At 43.6% G+C, this 19797-nt stretch overlaps 1 protein-coding gene across 1 annotated transcript in view; it reads right to left on the bottom strand.

The window, feature by feature from the left end:
• The window catches only part of GPLD1 (glycosylphosphatidylinositol specific phospholipase D1), a 55392-nt gene that overhangs the window by 13832 nt on the left and 21763 nt on the right, over positions 1 to 19797 (bottom strand). The window contains exons 8-14 of the mRNA XM_028107512.2: positions 9324 to 9431; positions 9073 to 9100; positions 8840 to 8979; positions 6349 to 6414; positions 4395 to 4515; positions 2146 to 2285; positions 508 to 694 (exon numbers count right to left, since the gene is read on the bottom strand). Coding sequence (XP_027963313.1) covers positions 508 to 694; positions 2146 to 2285; positions 4395 to 4515; positions 6349 to 6414; positions 8840 to 8979; positions 9073 to 9100; positions 9324 to 9431 — 790 coding nt within the window. The remainder of the gene's footprint in view (positions 1 to 507; positions 695 to 2145; positions 2286 to 4394; positions 4516 to 6348; positions 6415 to 8839; positions 8980 to 9072; positions 9101 to 9323; positions 9432 to 19797) is intronic.

The following is a 19797-nucleotide window of genomic DNA, read 5'->3' on the forward strand; positions in this document are numbered from 1 at the left end:
TACAGTCACTGTGGGGCTTTTCTGGGGATGCATCACCACTTAAGATCAAGGAATGAAATCTGAGCAAAGTCTGGAATTTAGGAAGAGTCACGTACCAGAGTTGGTTTCTTACTTTTGATACATTGACACCATAGTTACGTAAGACGCCACCTTAGGGGAAACCGGGTACAGGGTGTTTGGGAACTCTGCACCGTCTTTACAGCTTTTCTGTGAATCTAACGTTCTTACAAAATAAAAATTCATATATAAAAAGAGGGAGGCTTAAAGTCGCAGGGGAGGGGTGTACTCTCAAGAAATCACATCCTGACTGGTGACTCAGAGCAGCTCTGAATAAACAGCAGCTGTGTTTCGGGCGGGTCCTGGGCCAACAGGCTTTTAAAAATGACGAGTGTTCCACAGACAGAGGCCACCAGCCGTTTATGGGCTATTTGCTCTGGGGAACCTGCCGCGCAAGACAGGCAGTGGCTTATGGACACGAGAAGGGAAAGTCAGAGCCGGGCGCCTCACCTGGAAACCCTCCAGGGTCACGTGGGCCTCCTTGTCGAGATCCAGGTCGATGGGGGGCAGGCCCAGCTCGCTGCCGTAGAGGAGGTACACGCGCCCAACCTGGGTGTGGCCGGGGCGGCTGTAGCCAGGGGCACCCACCACCAGGTCCCCCAGCCCGTCCTGGTTGAGGTCAGCCGAGGTCATTGCCCTGTGGGGAGAAGAGAGAACACCCCGTCCAGTATCTATGGAGAGCCATGGGCGAGACGGTCGCCTGCTTCTCTCTAGAGCACTCCCTCTTGTTGCTTTTTTTCACCCTGACTGTGGAGAATGTCCACTTCTGAGGTTATATGGTTTGTGTGATTTGGTCTTGCTCTCCAAGAAACACAAGAACACTGGACACATTAAGGCCTCTGGGCATTTCTGAACCTTATGACCCGAGCAGGCGAAAAGCATCTTCACAAAGCATCACATTCTGTGTGCAAACCCAGAGCCGCGAAGCGCGATCCTGGGCTCACCGGGGAGCACAGGAAATCTGCATCCGGCCAAGGGCGCCGGTAGCTTTCTGATGGACCAGGTAACAAACGGAAAAGGATGGAGCCTGAGACCAACGTGTGTTACGTACACCGTGTTATTTCTACCATAGCTGCACAGGGTACCTTGTATTGTGAAGAAATTAAATGTTTGTCATATTTAGTGGATGTTTCCAAATGAGGGTCTATGACCCACCGGTTATAGAGCAAAGGTCCAAAGATCTTTGTTGGGGCAGCTAGAAAGACCAGAAATCACGTTATTTATTGTAGTTCTCATGGCCACGTAAGGACTCCATGGTGGCACAGAAGGAAAAAGAGGAAAAAAGACAGAAGTTGTTTCTAAAGGGGTTGCCGCCCAGTGGGAGGGGCCGGACACACTGACCACGGACACACTGCTGTTCCCTGGCTGCCTGGGCTGCAAGCTGGGGAGGGACCTCTGCACCACCCCCCATCCCCCCGTGGCAGCAAGCCCAGCAGGAGACCTTCTTTGGCTCTGTCAGGAAGGTGGCCAAGAAGAGCCATCATGCACAGGGGACTGGCCAATAAACACAGCATTCACCCCCCATCGCCTGTGCTGGGGCTGAAAGCATCAGTGGCCTCCCAAAAAGAAGGGCTGTCACCCGATCTTTCCAAGGGAAACAATGTCATCTGGATCTGAGAAGTGTGGTTGAAAAAAGGTTTCCCCCAAACCGCCATATACTTGGGCTTGGTCTGGGTTGATCATGAAACTCAGAGGAACCCCCAACATTCTATGTACACAATTATTGTGGTGTGCTCGGCTTTTGTCCTATGAAGTGATGATACCCCAATCACTGTAATAGCTGTTTATCCACTCATAACGTCATGAGATTCCCAGAAGAACATCGAAGCTGTGCGATTGTTCTACAACACTTCATCATGGTAATTATTCAGTAAAGTGAAAGCTCCCTGCATTTAAACACATTTTGACCCATTTTAAGGAGACAGTTTCATCTTTACAGTAACTTGACCACTGTATTAATGTTTTTGTTGATGATGAGCTAATTGGAATATAAGGTGCTAACAGGTGCCACCAAAACCATTTGTTGAAATGACTGAGTGAACTTCATACTGGGGACAGTTTTCGGGAGTAGGAGAAACTCACACCTACCAGCCGAGTCTTGTGTAGGGAAAAGACAGGAAGTAAGACGCCAGGGGGCTGGAGACATGTTTCCATGACTGCTGGGAGCTGCCTGTAAACATTGTCCGTATGTTCCTTTCCAAAGTCTGGTACAGAAAAGTAAGGGAGTCCTGGAAACCCAAAATCATTATAGATAAGGACACATGGCATAATCAGTGAAACTACTATTTCTCATCAAAAGTATTAGACTTTCTAAAGGAAACCCATTTTGACAAGTGCTAAAAAAATAAAGCATCGATTCCTATCAGTAAGACCCCTTGGGATGAGCAATTAGGGAGGGAAATCACGACCCCTGTATGCAGGGAGGGAGGGCAGGCGCCGCCCTAGCGTTCAGGCCAGGATGGCAACAAAGAGTTAGCTGGGCCTTCACCTGAACCAAAGTCAGGAGAGTCCCTACGAACCCGTAGAACGTAACAAAACCAATTTAACGTTTAATCCATTAATCTAGAACTAGGATTCTGTGTGTGTGTGTGTGTGTGTGTGTGTGTGTGTGTGTGTGTGTGTATTTTTCCTCCACACGAACTGCACCACCACCAGGATGCTGAATATACCTCCAAACCACAGCCAAATGGAGAGGCTGCTGTGTTTGCTTAGGCACCAAAGGTCATCTGCCAAGCGCCGGAAGCAAGCCAAGCACAGGGACATCAAGCCCCTCAGCGTGGGATCTGAGGTGTTCTGAACGTGGTTGTGTGCCGACTGAGTGGTCCCGAATAATCCGGCCCTGTGCAGGACCCACCCATGGCCAGAGGATACAACTCTGAATCCACCCAAGGGTGAAGGAGACCCCACCAGGGCTCCGAGGCCTCGCCCGGATGGGAGCACAGTGGGCTCAGAGCAGGAGGGCAGAGCCGGCCGGGGGTGTGGGGGGGTTGGGCTGCAGGACGGGCTGTGCCTCCTGGTTCCGCACGCTAGCGCCCCTGGTAGGCTGCCCCCAGACGCTCGCCCTCATGCCCCCTGCGCCTTGCCCACTCTCCAGGAAGCACTTACTCAGTTTTGCTGTGTGCCAGGTGCCAGGACGGGCTTTGGCAACAGAAAGCCCCTCTCCCACGGGACCACCCTTCCACAGAGGAGACCGATTCGAGTAACTACAGGACAACATGGTAAGTGCTGTGGTGGGGGGCCCAGGTCACGGCGGCTACAGAATTCGCGGAGCCCAGTGCAAAATAAAAATGCAGAGCCCCTGGTTCAGAAGTTTTGAAATTTTTTTAAAGATTTTATTTATTTGAGAGAGTGTGTGTGTGAGCGGGGCGGGGAAGGGAGGGAGGGAGGAAGGGTCTGACGCAGACGGTGCTGAGCGTGGTGCCCCACGTGGGGCTCGATCCCATGACTGCGAGACTACGACCTGAGCCCAAACCAAGAGTGAGACGCCCAACTGACTGAGCCACCCAGGTGCCCCTAAGTTATTAGGGGTTTTAAGACAGCAAGAGCACTAACCCAAGTGTGGGGCCCTTCTCAGGGTGACTACAGGCCCCCTGGGTGACAGCACACCTGCAAAGCAGGCCTGCTGGGGCCGGGCCCAACTCCCAGGGCCACCAGCCAGATGGTGTCCTATGAACCCTCCAGACGTTAAGAGCCCTTCACAATCCAAAGCCTGCTTCCCTTCCCAAACCCCTCGTAGTGCCTTGTATCCCTGTCTTGTTTTCCAAGCAAACGAGTCTACTCATATCTCCAAATATCCCCAAACTTTCCCAAGAGATACATGCTCACTGATGAAATACTATCTACTCTTCAAGGCCTAATGCAAATGCCACCTCTGCCATGAAGCTGTCTCTGATTGACAGCAAAGATGCAAGCTTATCTTATAGGCAAAGTACGTGTTATTTGCCACCCCAATTAGACAAATTTGAACATCTGACACTTAAAAGGTGATCTCACGGACCGATTTCATACACAGCATCCCCCTGCATGGCGCTCTGCGCAGGGAGCCTGCCATTTTGCTGACACAGTTTGCCTAAGGGCAAAGCAGGCCTGGCCCTGGTGCCTGGGGCCACCTCCGGCTCCACTGGACTCGCCCAAGGCCACGGAGGTCCAGACTCACATCTCAGAACATCTCTGGAAAAAACCACATTTGGAGGCCAAGGATATTTGTGGGTCATGAGTCACGTGGCTCATGCGCAGGTGACTCCCAGTGAATGATTAAAGGGCCAGTGAGTCTGTAAGGACAAGATCATGGGGGCAGCATGTCCCTCCTTCCCCCACCGGAAGCAGAAAATTCTTACCGAGGTCCAGGAATCCACGCTAAAGAGCACACCTCTTTCAGTATAGCTTATATTTTTCCTAACATCTTTGGTTAGGGATGCAGTCAAATTCCTATGGAAATCATTCTTCTGCACTCTGGAGCTATTGAAAAGGGAAACAAACAAAATGGGTCAGACTGAAGGAGCAACAAGGCCCCTGAATGAAGGAATTGGAAGAATACGTCAAGTCGATCGCTGGTGAGAGACCGGAACATTTGAGTATCTGGAAGTTGAAGGAGAAACACATGCGACATCCCATGGAATTGTAGTGAACATGTTTCCAACGTGTAAAAGCCTGTCCTTATCAAAAATACTTCCGAGAGCCTCAAAAGCTGTGAATTTCTTCTAGATTACTTTAAAAAAAAAAAAGGGTTTCAGTATTCCCACAAATAGTCAAGAAATAATGTAGCTATTTGGGAAGCTGCACGCGGGCATACGGATTTATCTCCAAGACATGCTAGAATGAATCCTACGATAAAAGCACATTTTCAAATTCGTGCATTCTAACGAGAGTACCAACCAGGTGCCTAGAGGAGACGGACAGGCTTCCCAAGTGACTGAAGTGAAGCCCACACAACGGGAGGGAGCAAAGGGGCGCGTGTGAAACAGCCCAGCGTGGGGACCCTGACAGTCTAAGAGACTGAAAACCCGATCTAAAGGCACTGAAGTCAGTCACCAAAAAGGAAGGAAGGGAGGGAGGGAAGGAAAAAGGAAAGAAAGAAAAGACTGGCCTAATTTAAGTAAATCCAACCATGAGGGCTTAACTGAACCTTCCTGCCTTCTGTTCTTCTGAAGCTCTCTCTGCTCTTGCTGACCCTAGGACCCTTCACTGCTAGGTCCTGTTTGAGCATCTAACCCTTGCTCACTCTGAAATACCTCGGTTGAAATACCACTTCTTCACCGAGAGCTCCCCTGGGACGGGGCTGGGATGCTCTGTGGCACATGCTTTTCCCTCCTAACCCTTGAGAGTATGTATGAGTTCTGGCGAGCGCCCATGCACCTGCCGGGACACATGCCCCAGTAGAGCAGGAACGCTTTCTGCCCTGCTCACAACGAGGCCTCAGTGCCTAAACCAGCTCCTGGCAGCAGACAGGAGGAAATACTGCTTTATTGATAATTATAATATTAATACAGTTTTAAGCTCATGCAGTTGGCACACAACCCCAGCAGGAATACCACCCTCTGGCCCCCTTCCTCAGAAACTACCTAAAAATCTTCTCCTCACCCTGTCTCATCAATGACGACCTTCTCAGGGTGAAATATGGATAAAGGTTATGCATAATAACAATGAGAGTAATATTACTATTTAACTGCCATTTTTATTGTTTAGCAAGCAACTTACTGATATGCTGTTTACCTCCATTCTTGCACGCTATCCAGGCCATGATTTGGGGAATATGCGCTTTTTTTCTTTTTTAAGGATTTTATTGATTCCCTGAGCAGGGAGCCTGATGTGGGGCTTGACCCCAGCACCCTAAGATCATGACCTCAGCCGAGGACAGACGCTTCACTGACTGAGCCACCCAGGGGCCCCGGCACGTTTTTTCTATTTTGCCAAAGGAGGAAGCTGTACCTCAAAAAAAAAAATAAGCAACTTGTTCAAAATCACATGGCTGTAAATGGCAGACCTGGAATTTGAACCTCTTATGTGTCTACAAATCCCATGCCTTCGATGTCTGTTGAGCATCCTTCTGGGCAAGATGTTCTTTTTTTTTTTTTAAGGTTTTATTTATGAGAGAGAGAGAGAGAGGAGGGAGGAGCAGGAGAGAGAGAAGCAAACTCTGCATTGAGCGCAGAGCCCAACACAAGGCTCGATCGCAGGACCCTGAGATCACTACTAGCTGAGCCAAAACCAAGAGTCAGTCGCTTAACCAACTGAGCAACCCAGGCGCCCCAAGATGTTCTTTTTCTAGGAACAATTTTGGAATCCACTTACCCCTGGGTGCTGGCTTGTGGTCCGCCACATGCAATGAACAGAGGGTTCTCAGGCAGGTTGCAGTCACTGGAAAGAGTCAGATGAATCAGGAATTTTCCACCTCCTTCACAAGCATGAGTTTTACTGAGAATCGGTGGTGCACTTCAAGCCGCCTCCAGCAGCCTAATGTAGCGGGGCTCGTTGCCGAGCCGGACATGATGGGTGAAGAACCTCAGTCCTACCTGATGCGGGCTGCTGAGCTGGCTGCTGGTAGCAGGATGGTAACGCAGGAAGCTCCACGCTCCGGCAGCCCGGACTCACAGCCACCCTCCCACCCTCTGCCTCCCCCGCCCCCACCTGCTGAGCGGTCCCCACATGGACATGAACCATCTGGGAGTTCAAGACGGAAAGAAACTGTTTCCCAACTGTGCCCCTCTCTGCCCGATCATGCCCATTTTTTAAAGATTTTTATTTATTTATTAGAGAAAGAGAGAGCATGAGCGGGGAGGAGGGGCAGAGGGAGAGGGAGAAGCAGACGCCCCACTGAGCAGGGAGCCCGATGTGGGACTCGATCCCGGGACTCCAGGACCATGACCTGAGCTGAGGGCAGATGCTTCACCAACTGAGCCACCCAGGCGTCTCCATGAATAATCTTTGAATTAAGTAGCGCCCTGGCTGGGACGTAACTACCATTCCTTTCACTGTTTCTTTAGGAAGATACGCTACTAGAGTTTTATCAATTAGCTAAGAAATGCTTATAATATGAAAATAGGTACATTGTTTCTTTCACTCATGAGTTTGTATTCTCTTTCTTTGGAGCCTTCCCCAAAGTTCTCAAAGTTCCACAAATTCTGATGAATCTTCCTTTGTGTGTGTGCGTGTGTGTGTGTAAAGATGCAGTCAATTCATGGAATTTTCGCCTTGACAAATTAGAACAGAGATCAAGAGACAACGTGTTTCCTCACAAACAGCTCTCCTAATTAAAGAATAAAGTCTAGCTGTCTGTAGCTATTTGGACAACCTAACCAAAACAAACACCAAAGCTGCTCTCCACTTGAAGATCATGACACATGGACTTTATAAAACAAACAAATGCAGGTCATTCACACTCGTATGACCAATATAAATTTAACTTCCTTCCAACAATAATTATAATACTAATACTTAACATGTGTTAAGTGCTCCCTACATGCCACACCATTTGCATGAGTGACCTCACGTCCTCCTCCCACAACCCCATGACAAAGATAGAATTACTACTGTCCCCATTTCACAGATGAGGAAACAAAGCTTAGGGAGGTTTAGCTACTTGCTTGGGGTAACTCAGCAGTGAGAGGCAGGTCTTGCCAATTCCAAAGCCCATCCGCTACCTTTGTGGGCACCTAAAAACCCACAGCCATAGAAGGAGAGCCTGGGGATTTCACAGGAGGCTTATTTCACTATTAAAAAATTGTATTTATATTGGATTGTTTACTGTTTACCAACTGTTTAAAACAGGTTTTAATATTTATAGCCTAATACCAACTATCATGCAAGGGAATTTTGTTTCAAAGCACAATATATAATTACGGTTACCATTCTTTGACTACTAGCAAAGGTTTTTAAGGGCACAAAAGAGTATCATCCAGCATATGACATTCCGAAGCTATACTGATTTAGGTCCCTCCGATTTAGCCCAGCCCTATGCTCCTCCACCTGGAAGAATCGCCAGACCCAGCCCTCGAACCCCCTTTCCCACTCCACAGCTGCTGCTTGAGCTCTGCGCCCTGCCCTGCATGGGGTGCTGCCTCCACTGCTCCCTCTCTAGACCCCCACCCGCCCCACCCAGGTCGGCAGCTGCAGAGGGCCACAGACTCCGTGGCCTGCTTGCAAACTGGCTCGGAGGGGAGCCTTGACTGTCTCGCACAGCCAGCGGACGCTGCGAGCCTATGGGCCACTGCAGCCGGAATTTGGGCGGCCCTTCTACCCCACTCTACACACCCTGGGCTGAGTCTCTGGCTAACACTCCTCCCGGACATGCACAGCAGGAGCGGAAAAGGAGTTGGGCTCCAGACGCTATTCCATACGGGCTGAGTGTCAAAGACTCCACCAGAAGGCTGTGATTTACAAATGCGTCCATTTCTGATTTTACTTTGGAGTGGGGGTGGGGGGTGGGGTATTCAGTGAAGTGCTCTTTGAAACCCTTTATCCCTGAGATGGCAGCAGGTGGAAAGGAGGCTCGCTGTGGGTCCTCCCAGAAGAGAAGACACAGCCCAGAGGTGGACGGGGGCCCTCCCACCGAGCACGGTTCTTCAGGATCTCTCTGTCCCTAAAACAGGGAACAGAGGTACGTGTAATCAGACGGGAGCACGTCTGAGTTTTGAGACCAGAGTTTCCATTCTTTTCCTCCTTGGTTAGAGGCTGGCACTTCATGAGACGTTTTCATCTGATCAAGTGAAAACCTGATAGCGGCACCAGGAGAGGGAGGGACAGGGCAGGAGTGAGTGGTAGAAGAAGTGGGGCAGGGTCTCACCTGGTCCCGTTCTCTAACATGAAGCTCATCAGATGGTAAATATTAGTGGACCAAAAAGCCATGTCATCCAGTCCCCCCAGGAAATATTCTTGGAATTGTTCCACCAAAAATGGAGACTTTCTGGAGTAAGTGGAATAAAGCTACGGCACAGAAAAAGAAAACTCATTAATAAGTGCTTTTTCTGGTAACTTTATAATCCTTTAAATGAAGATTTTGAAGAATGAAGCCTTTACCTTGGAAATAGCTAACATCTCACCATACCTGCAACATGAACAAAAATTTTGCCTGTTGAGTTGTGTTTGTACAAAGAAGTGAAGCAAATAAAAACCAAGCTCCATCTACATGTATCTACATGATGCAACTGCCTTTGAAAAAAGCCAAAGTCCAGAAATCCAAAATCCAACTCGGGAGACTAAAATGTCAGCAAGTGCACCAAGTAGTCACACTCAAGTCAACTACAAAGTTTCCTCTGGGTCACACCTACATTTCCAAGAACTGAAGGTATGAACAGTCAACAATTGCATTTTTGGTGATTACTTCTCGGCCATAGAGTTTCTTATAAATCTCCAGCAGATCTTCAATGGGCACATACCTGAGAAAAGCAATGGAATAAAGTAAGATTCTGAAATTGAAGATAATATTGGCAGCAAAAGCAGCAACCATTTACTCCATGATTATTACATGCCAGGCATTATGCAAAGTGCTTTCCATGAACTATTTATTTAATCCTACCTAAAAGCCTAGGTGGTTGGTACTACTACATTCCCACCAGACCTAAGAGGACACTAAAGCACAGAAAATGGAATTATTCCCCCAAAGATTCAGAGCAAACAACTGATAGCTTAATCTGATATTTATGAAGTTTCAAAGACAGGAAACTAACTCTAAGGTATAAAAAGGATGTTTAGTCCTGTGAATTCACAGTTCAAGGAGCAATATATTTTAATTCTTTAGAGCACTGAATTATTCTCAAAAGTTACTAATTTTTGAGAAAGAGAGCAGGGAGGGGAGAGGGAGAGGGAGAGAAAGAATCTTAAGCCAGCTACATGCCCAGCGTGGAACCCGATGCAGGGCTCGATCTCACGACCCTGAGATCAGGACCCGAGCTGAAATCAAGAGTCAGATGCTTAACGAACTAAGCCACCTAAGTGCCCCCAAAGTCATTATTTTTAGAACACCAAAAATAGCTCCTCACCCCCATCCCTGGTTTTAGAGTAAACAGTGTAAGATGGTAAAAAGAATTCTAAGTCAGGCTTTTGGTTGACAGCTACTCATTTCAGTTGGAAGAAGAGTAGCACACATAAGATTAATGCTAAGATCTTCTGTCGTCATTTCTTAAGCCTTAGACTATACCGGACAGAAACCACAACCAAGCAAAACCCGATTTTAGTGTATTTATAAGAAAGAATCTATGGACACATCCACTTTTTAATTTACAAGAGCACCAGAGTTGTCCTCCCAACAGAAATAGCTTCAGGCTAGACACAATAACAAAAATATTTTTTTAGATGAATCACCACGCTAGCAAGAAAGTGAAAATTTTCCAAAGGCCCAAAACAAATTGAAACTGGAAACTTGAAGAGGTAAGGAAATGTGGAAGCCAAACTTTGCCCCAAGCCCTTGGAGATTTTCCGATGGCTGCCTTGTATGCCGAAGATGGGGGCTGAAGCGTAGGAACCAGCCAAAGCAGCCCATCTCAGAAGAGACTGCACTGAAAGCTACACCCTTGGCAGGAGTATCAGCTAGAGACAAACCCAACCTATTAAAAAGGACAGCAAAGAAACTGGTCTTCATCTTAACAATGCACAGAGAAGGGGAGAAATAGATCTCCCCCTAAAACTGGTAACCACTACCAGTCCCACAAATGTTCTGTCCTGCATTCATGCCATCGCTGTAATCAGGAAAACCTCAGGGCTGAATGTAACTCAATGTGGTCCTAGGTTAACATGCCTCGAGGCAGCCTGCAGAAGTCCAGACAAACCCTCACTGGAGAAATGCAACTCTACGTCCAGCCATGAATAATTCGAGCACCATGGGACATAACCAAGAGAAGCAGCGTAACTATAGTTAGAGCTGCTAAAGTCGACTTGAAGGCAATAAGTGTTCATTAGAGATGAGGAGGGTCACTATGTCATGATGAAAAGGTTCAACTCACCAGAAAGACATAAGATTTTTAATCTTCAAAACACACACACACACACACATATATATATATTTAGCAAGTTGACAGAACCTCAAGGAGAAATGGGAAAAAAAAATCCACTATCGCTGGGGGAAATTTAACAAATTTTTCTCTCAGTAATTATTAGATCAACCTAATCTAAAATAAAAATGCTATTTATAATTTTAACAGTAAATATGCTTACACTAATAAGCATATATGTAACATTAGGTCAAAAATTGGAGAACATTCTCTTCAAGCACAGATGGGATTTGAGACTCAGTGGGAGACTCCTGACAAAGATGAAATAAGATGGCAGAGCAGGAGGACCCTAGATCGATCCCATCTCACAGACAGAACTAGACAACACTCACATCAGTGCAACAACCCAGAAAACAACCCAAAGACTGGCAGAAGAGTGGCGCCTGGCTGGCTCAGTCAGAAGATCGAGTGACTCTTCATCTCAGGTTCGTGGGTTCCAGCCCCACATAGAGGATAGACATTACTAAAATGAATAAATAATTAAAAAAAAAAAAAAAGACTGGCAAAAGAGACTCCACGACTAAATGTAGAGAAGAGGCCAGCTCAAGGAGAGTAGAAAAGGCAGAGACATGGTGGGGCTGCTAAACCCCATGGGTCAGGCTACCAGGAGGAGGGAGCCATGGTTTCAGGGAGGGGTGAGAAGCAGATTATCACCCTGGGGAGCCTGCAAGGGGGAGCTACATCCCTATAGCATTTAGCTTTGAAAATGAAAGGGGCCAAATGTTCTGAGTTCTAGCCAGTGGGACTTAAAGCCTAGAATTTAAAAAAATCAGTGGGCTTGGCTCTGGAAAAGCCCAGAGGGTGACAGGAAACTGAGTTCTGCCCTTAAAGAGCTAGCATGACAGGGCACCTAGGTGGCTCAGTCAGTTAAGCGTCTGCCTTCGGCGCAGGTCATGATCCCAGGGTCCTAGGATCGAGCCCCGCATCAGGCTCCCTGCTCTGTGGGAAGCCTGCTTCTCCTTCTGCCTCTGCTCCTTCCCCTGCTTGTGTGCACGCTGACAAATAAATAAAATCTAAAAAAAAAAAAAAAAAAAACAGGACAAAAATCACAAGAAGAGACCTAAGCAAAGTAAGTAATATGACTGACAGGGAATTTATTTTTATTTTTTTAAAGATTTTATTTATTCACCTGAGAGAGAGAGAGAGAGAGCACAAGAGAGCGGCAGAGGAAGAGGGAGAAGCAGACTCCCTGCTTGATCCCAGGACCTCTGGATCATGACCAGAGCTGAAGGCAGACACTCAACTGAGCCACCCAGGTGCCCTGTGATAGGGAATTTAAAGTAATGATCATGAAGATATTCCCTGGACTTAAGGAAAGACTGGAGGCCATCAGTGAGATCCTTAACACAGAGATTAAAAAACAAAATCAGAGATGAAGAACACGATAATTGAAATAAAAAAAAACACTTGATAGAATAAATAGCAGGCTAGAGGAAGTAGAAGAACAAATATCTGGAAGACAGAGTAATAAAGTAATCAAGCTGAGCAGGTGAGAGAAAAAGATTTATGCAAAACAAGAATGGACTTAGGAAACTCAGTGGCTCCATCAAACATAACGACATTCTCATTATAGGGATCCCAGTAGGAGAGAGAAGGGGGGGGGTGGCAGAAAATTTCTTTGAAGAAATACTAGCTGAAAACTTCCCTAATGTGAGGAAGGAAACAGATATTGAAATGCAGGAGGCACAGAGATATCCCCCCAAAGCTCAAGAAGATCCACACCAAGACACATAATAATTAAAATGGCAAAAAGTCATGATAAAGAAACAATTTTAAAAAGCAGCAAGAGAAAAGACGACAGTTACATACCATACCCTGTCAGGCTATCAGCTAATTTTTCTGCAGAAACTGAAAGCAAGAAGGGCTTTCAAAGTGCTGAATGGGAAAAATCTGCAGCCAAGAATGCTCTATCCAGCAAGGCTGTCATTCAGAATAGAAGGAGAGATAAACAGCTTCCAGACAAACAAAAACTAAAGGAGTTCATGACCACTAAACCAGCCTTACAAGAAATGTTAAAGGGGACTCTGAGTGGAAAGGAGAGACCGTAAGTGAGAGTATGAAAAGTAGAAAACACAGAAACAGTAAAAAAAAAAAAAAAAAAAAGTACATCTGTAAAAATAAGTCAAGGTATTCAAGAATAAAAGGATGTAAATTATGGCACCAGATCCCTAAAATGGGGGGGAGGGGGTAGTAAAGAATGGGTTCAAGTTAAACAACCATCAGCTTAAAACAGACTATGTGCAGAAGATGTTATATACAACCCAATGGTAACCACAAATCAAAAACCACTAATAGATATGAAAAAACAAAGAGAAAGGAATCCCAAGTCTATCACTACAGAAAGCCAACTAATCGTGAGAGAAAAGAGCAAGGATCAGGAAAAGAAAAAAAAAAAAAAAAACCTAAAGAAAGCACCACAAAATCAGTAACAAAATGGACTAAATATATACCTATCAATAATTACCATGAATATAAATGGACTAAATGCTCCCATCAAAAGACATAGGGTGACAGAATGGATAAAATACAAGACTCATCTATGTTGCTTACAAGAGACTCCAAGGGACTCATCTCAGACTGAAAGACACCTGCGGACAGAGTGAGAGGATGGAGAAGCACTTATCACGCACATGAATGTCAACTGTATTGGACAAAACAGACTTTAAAACACTATAAAAAATTAAATAAAACACTATTAACAAGAGACAAATAAAGGTACTACATATCAAAAAGGTGACAATCCAACAAGATGCAACAATTGTAAATTTATGCACCCAATAGAGGAGCTCCCGAACATATAAAGTAGTTAAAAACAAGTATAAAGGAAGTAATTGATAGTAATACAATAATAGTAAGGGACTTTAACACCCCACTTACATTAATGGACAGATCATCCAAGCAGAAGATCAAGAGATCCAATGGATCTAACAGATATATTCAAACATTCTATCCTAAAACGGAAGAATATACATTCTTTTCCAGTGCACATGGAACATTCTCCAGAACAAATCATGTATCAGGCCACAAAACAAGCCTCCACAAATTCAAAAACACCAAAGCCATACCATGCATCTTTTCTGATCACAATGCTATGAAACTAGAAATTATAAAAACTGGAAGGAACACAAATACACAGAGTTAATAAATAACATGCTACTAAACAATGAATGGGTCAACTGAGAAATCAGAAAAGAAATTACAGATTATACCAAAATAAATGAAAACACAACAGTCCAAAATCTTTGGGATACAGCCACAGGGGTTTTAAGAAGGAAGTTTATAGCAATACAGGCCCACCTCAAGAAGCAAGAAAAATCTCAAACAAACAACCTAACCTTATGCCTAAATGAGCTAGAAAAAGAACCCTAATGAAGAGTAGAGCAGAAATAAATGATGTAGAAACTAAAAACCAATAGAACAGATCAATGAAGCCATGAGCTGGTTCTCTGAGAAGATTAAAACTTTAGCCAGACTCAGAGAGAGAGAGATTTTAAAATAAACAAAACCCCCCCAAAAGAGGGGAAATAACAAATGACACCACAGAAATACAAAAAAAACTCTCTAACAGAATATTATGAAAACCTATACACAAACAAGTTGGACTACCCAGAAGACATGGATAAATTCCTAGGAAAATATAAACTACCAAAACTGAAACAAGAAGAAATAGAAAATTTGAACAGACTGATTACCAGCAATGAGACTGAATCAGTAATCAAAATCTCCCAACAAACAAAACTCCAGGACCAGATGGCTTCACAGGCAAATTCTACCAAACATTTAAAGAGTTAATACCTATTCCTCTCAAACTTTCCCAAAAAATAGAAGAGGAAGGAAAACTTCCAGATTCATTCTATGAGGCCAGCATTACCCTGGTAACACAAACCAGACAAAGATACCATAAAAAAAGAGAACTACAGGCCGGTCGGTGTCATGAACACAGATGTAAAATTCCTCAACAAATGCTAGCAAACCAAATCCAATAATACATTTTTTAGAAAACCATTCACCATGATCAAGTAGGATTTATTCCTGGGTTGAAAAGGGTGGTTCAGTATTCACAAATCAATCAACACAAATTACATCAGTAAGAGGAAGAATAAAAACCACATGATCATTTCAATAGATGCAGGAAAAGCATTTGACAAAGTACAACATCCAGTCATGATTTAAAAAAAAAAAAAAAAAAAGCCCTCCACAAAGTAGGTTTAGAGGGAACATGCCTCAACATAGTAAGGGCCATATATGGAAAAACCAACAGGGAACACCATACTTGATGGTGAGAAACTGAGAGCCTTTCGCCTAAGGTCAGGAATAAGACGGCTGCATCCACTCTCACCACTGTTAAAGCACAGTACTGGAAGTCTTAGCTACAGCAATCAGACAACAGAAGAGAAATAAAAGGCATCCAAATTGGTAAGGAAGAAGTAACACTTGCACTATTTGCAGATGACATGATACTTTATATAGAAAACCTGGACTCCACAAAAATCTCCTGGAGTTGATAAATGAATTCAGTAAGATCACAGGATACAAATGTCAATGTATAAAATTTTGTTGTATTTCCATATACTAATAGTGAAGTAGCAGAAAGAGAAATCAATCCCATTTACAACTGCACCAAAAACAATAAAATATCTAGGAATTAACCCAACCAAAGAGGTGAAAAACCTGTACTCTGAAAACTATAAAACACTGATGAAAGAAATTGAGGATGACACAAAGAAATGGAAGGACATTTCAGGCTAATGGACTGGAAGCATATTGTTGACATGTGGATACGACTCAAGGCAACCTACACATTTAATGTAATCCTAATCAGGATGCTTGTGTGGTTCAGTTGGTTAAGTGACCAACTCAATCCCAGCTCAGGTCTTATCTGAGGGTAATGAGTTCAAACCCCTTTGGGCTCCATGCAAAAATGCAATCCCTATCAAAATACCAACAGCATCTTTCACAGAGCTAGAACAAACAATCCTAGAATTTGTATGGAACTACTGAAGACCCCACATAGCCAAAGCAATTTTGAAGAAGAAAAGCAAACCTGGAGGCATCACAATGCCAGACCTCAAGTTATATTTCAAAGCTACAGTAATCAAAATGGTATGATACTGGCACAAAAATAGACATGTTAATCAATGGAACAGAATAGAAAACCCAGAAATGAACGCACAATTATATGTTCAATTAATCTCTGACAAAGCAAGAAAGGACAGCCAAAGGGAAGAAGACAATCTCTTCAACAAATGGTGCTGGGAAAACTGGACAGCTACAGGCGAAAGAATGAAAGTGGACCACTTTCTTACACCATACACAAAAAAAACCTCAAATGGATTGAAGACCTAAATGTGAGACCTGAAACTATAAAAATCCTAGAAGGGAGCACAGGCAGTAACTTCTCTGACATCAGCGACAGCAACATTTTTCGAGGTATGTTTCTTGAGACCAGGGACATGAAAGCAAAGATAAACTATTGGGACATCATCAAAATAAAACCTCTGCACAATGAAGGAAACAATCAGAAAAGCTAAGAAGTATCCTACGGAATGGGAGAAGGTATTTTCAAATGACATATGATAAAGGGTTAGTATCCAAAATATATAAAGAATTAATATAAGTCAATACCAAAAAACCCCCCAAGTAATCCAATTAAAAATGGGCAGAGTACATGGACATTTCTCCAGAGAAGACACACAGATGGCCAACAGACACATGAAAAGATGTTCAACATCATTCGTCATCAGGGAAATGCAAATCCAAGCCACAAGGAGCTATCACCTCACACCTCTTAGAATTAAAAGACAACAAAAACAGAAACAAGAAACAAGAAACAGGTACTGGGGAGGATGTGGAGAGAAAGGAACCCTCGTGCACTGTCGGTGGGAATGCAAACTGGCGCAGCCCCTGTGGAGAAGGTTAAAAACAGCACCGCCTATGACCTAGCAACTGCACTACTGGGGATTTACCCCCAAAATACAAAAACACTAATTCAAAGGGATACACGCACACCATGTTTATAGCAGCATTATTTACAAGAGCCAAGTTATGGAAGCAGCCCATCAACTGATGAATGGATAAAGAAGAAGTGGTATACACAGACAACGGAGTATTACTTAGCCATAAAAAATGAAATCTTGCCATTTGTAACAACATGGATGGAGTTAGATAGTCTAATGGTAAGTGAAACAGAGAAAGACAAAAACCGTATGATCTCACTCATCTGTGGAATTTAAGAAACAACACAGATGAGCAAAGGGGGAAAAAGAGATAGCGAAGCAAACCAAGAAAAAGATTCATCACTATAGAGGACAAACTGATGGTTACAAGAAGGGAGCTGGGTGGGTGAATGGGGGAAATGGGTGGAGAGGATTAAGAACACACTTATGGGGGCGCCTGGGTGGCTCAGTCGGTTAAGCGACTGCCTTCGGCTCAGGTCATGATCCTGGAGTCCTGGGATCGAGCCCTGCATCGGGCTCCCTGCTTGGCGAGGAGCCTGCTTCTCCCTCTGACCCAACCCCCTCTCATGTGCTCTCTCTCTCATTCTCTCTCTCTCAAAATAAATAAATAAATATTAAAAAAAAAGAACACACTTATGATGGGCACTGAGTAATGTATAGAATTGTTGAATCACTGTATTGTACACCTGAAACTGATGTAACACTGCATGTTAACTACACTGGAATTAAATTTAAAAACTTAAAAGACTCCATAAATTTCACAGGAACCTGAAGAAAAATAAATACATGCATAAAAAGTAATAGAAGATAAAATGAACATATAAGAGAGGATCAATAAACCCAAACGTTCATTCTTTAAAATAATGAAACTGAAAAATATGAGATGAGATTAAGTTGAAAAATGTAAGGAAAGTCAGGGTAAAGAACATTACAGATAACGAGGGAACACAAGTACAAATAAGAGAAATAAACAGTAAAGTATTAAGAACAACCTCACGCCACAGTGTTTATACCTTTAGATGAAATGGAAAAACCCTAGAAAAATAAAACACCTTAAGAAGAAATTGAAAAACTGTAGTCCCATAACCATGACTGAAGTTTTTAAGAAGTCCCTATAAAGAGAACACCAGGCTTAGAAAGCTTTACAAATTCTACCAAACATTCAAGCAATCAAAGTTTTGATCTTACATAGACTTCCAGAGAATAAAAAAGGAAGGAACACTTTCTCCCTGATGTCATGAAGCTAGCATTAACTTTGATACCAAAACCAAACAAGGAGAGAAGAAAGGAAAATTACAGTACAAGCTCACCCATAAATAATAATACAAAAATCCCAGGCAGCAATAAATGCAACAAATATTAAAAAGAAAGTATACTATTGCAAAGTTAGTTTCGTCCCAGGAATTCAACTTGATTATTAGCAAGTAGATTAGTACAATCGCTGTATCAGCAGCTTAAAAAAGAACTGTTTCAACAGATGCAGATAAGAGTTCAATAGATATGAAGTTAATTTATAATAAAAACTACTAGCAAACTGAAACAGAGGGAAACTGCCTTAAGTTGATAAAGGATATTCACAAAAACCTAGGGCAAACATTCTTTTTTTTTTTTTTAAAGATTTTATTTATTTATTTGAGAGAGAGAGAATGAGAGATAGAGAGCACGAAAGGGAAGAGGGTCAGAGGGAGAAGCAGACTCCCCGCCGAACAAGGAGCCCGATGCGGGACTCGATCCCGGGACTCCAGGATCATGACCTGAGCCGAAGGCAGTCGCTTAACCAACTGAGCCACCCAGGCACTCTAGGGCAAACATTCTATTTGACGAAACTTTGAAAGCATTCTCTTGTATCACAAACAAGGTAAGTATGCTTAGTATGGCCACTTCTTTTGTACTGAAAATATCAGCCAGCGTGGTACAGCAGAAAAAAAAGTTACAAAGATGGGAAAAGGAAAAGCAAAATGGTCACAATTTGCACATGATGCACTGTAGAGTCTACAGTAAATTAAAAAAAAATCTCTGGATGTATTAGAATGAATAAGGGAGCTTAGAAATGTTGCTAGATACAAAAATCAAAATTAGGAAGTCACTTGCATTCTATACAGCAACAATCAGAAAATAAAAATGGTACCAAAAGTTACCATTCTGGTAGCAAATAAAAAGCCTCTGCAACGAAATCGAATAAAACCTCTAAGACCTTGATGGGAAAAACTTATACAACTTTGAAGTCATTGAAGCAGGCTTAAACAAAATATATAGCATATTTATGGATGAGAAGACTCAGTATTTCAAAGTTGTTAACACTCTTCCAATGGATCTCTAGATTCAATAGACTTCTAAAAATTCCAAAAGGTTTTTCTTGGAACATGGCAACCTGCTCCTCTCACTTTATCTGAAAGAGCCAAGGCAAAAGAATTGGCAAGATATGTCTAAAGAAAAAGGACAGGCTGAGAGACCAGCCCTACTAGATGTCAAGATATACTATAAAGCCACTGTAATTTTAAAAAATCAGTACTGCTCATGGACAGGTCATAGGTCAATAGAACAGAACAGAAAGCCCACAAATGGACTCAAATACATATGAAATTTTATGACAGAGAGGGCATTACAGGCCAGCGAAAAAAGGGGAGACTATCGGTAAGTGTCCTGATTTGGGGACCATCTACATCTACAGAAAGAAATAAAATCAGATTCTCTCTCAGAATATGCAAAAAGTTAACTCCAGGTAAATGAAAGACAAAGTTTAAAAAACTAAAACCATAAAAGCTTTTGAAGGCTAAGTGGGAGAATGACCTCATGCC

This window comes from Eumetopias jubatus, unplaced genomic scaffold (genome assembly GCF_037043125.1).
Source record: "Eumetopias jubatus isolate StellerSeaLion01/CBP00866 unplaced genomic scaffold, mEumJub1_p1.0 scaffold_6, whole genome shotgun sequence".
NCBI classification, from domain to species: Eukaryota; Metazoa; Chordata; class Mammalia; order Carnivora; family Otariidae; genus Eumetopias; species Eumetopias jubatus.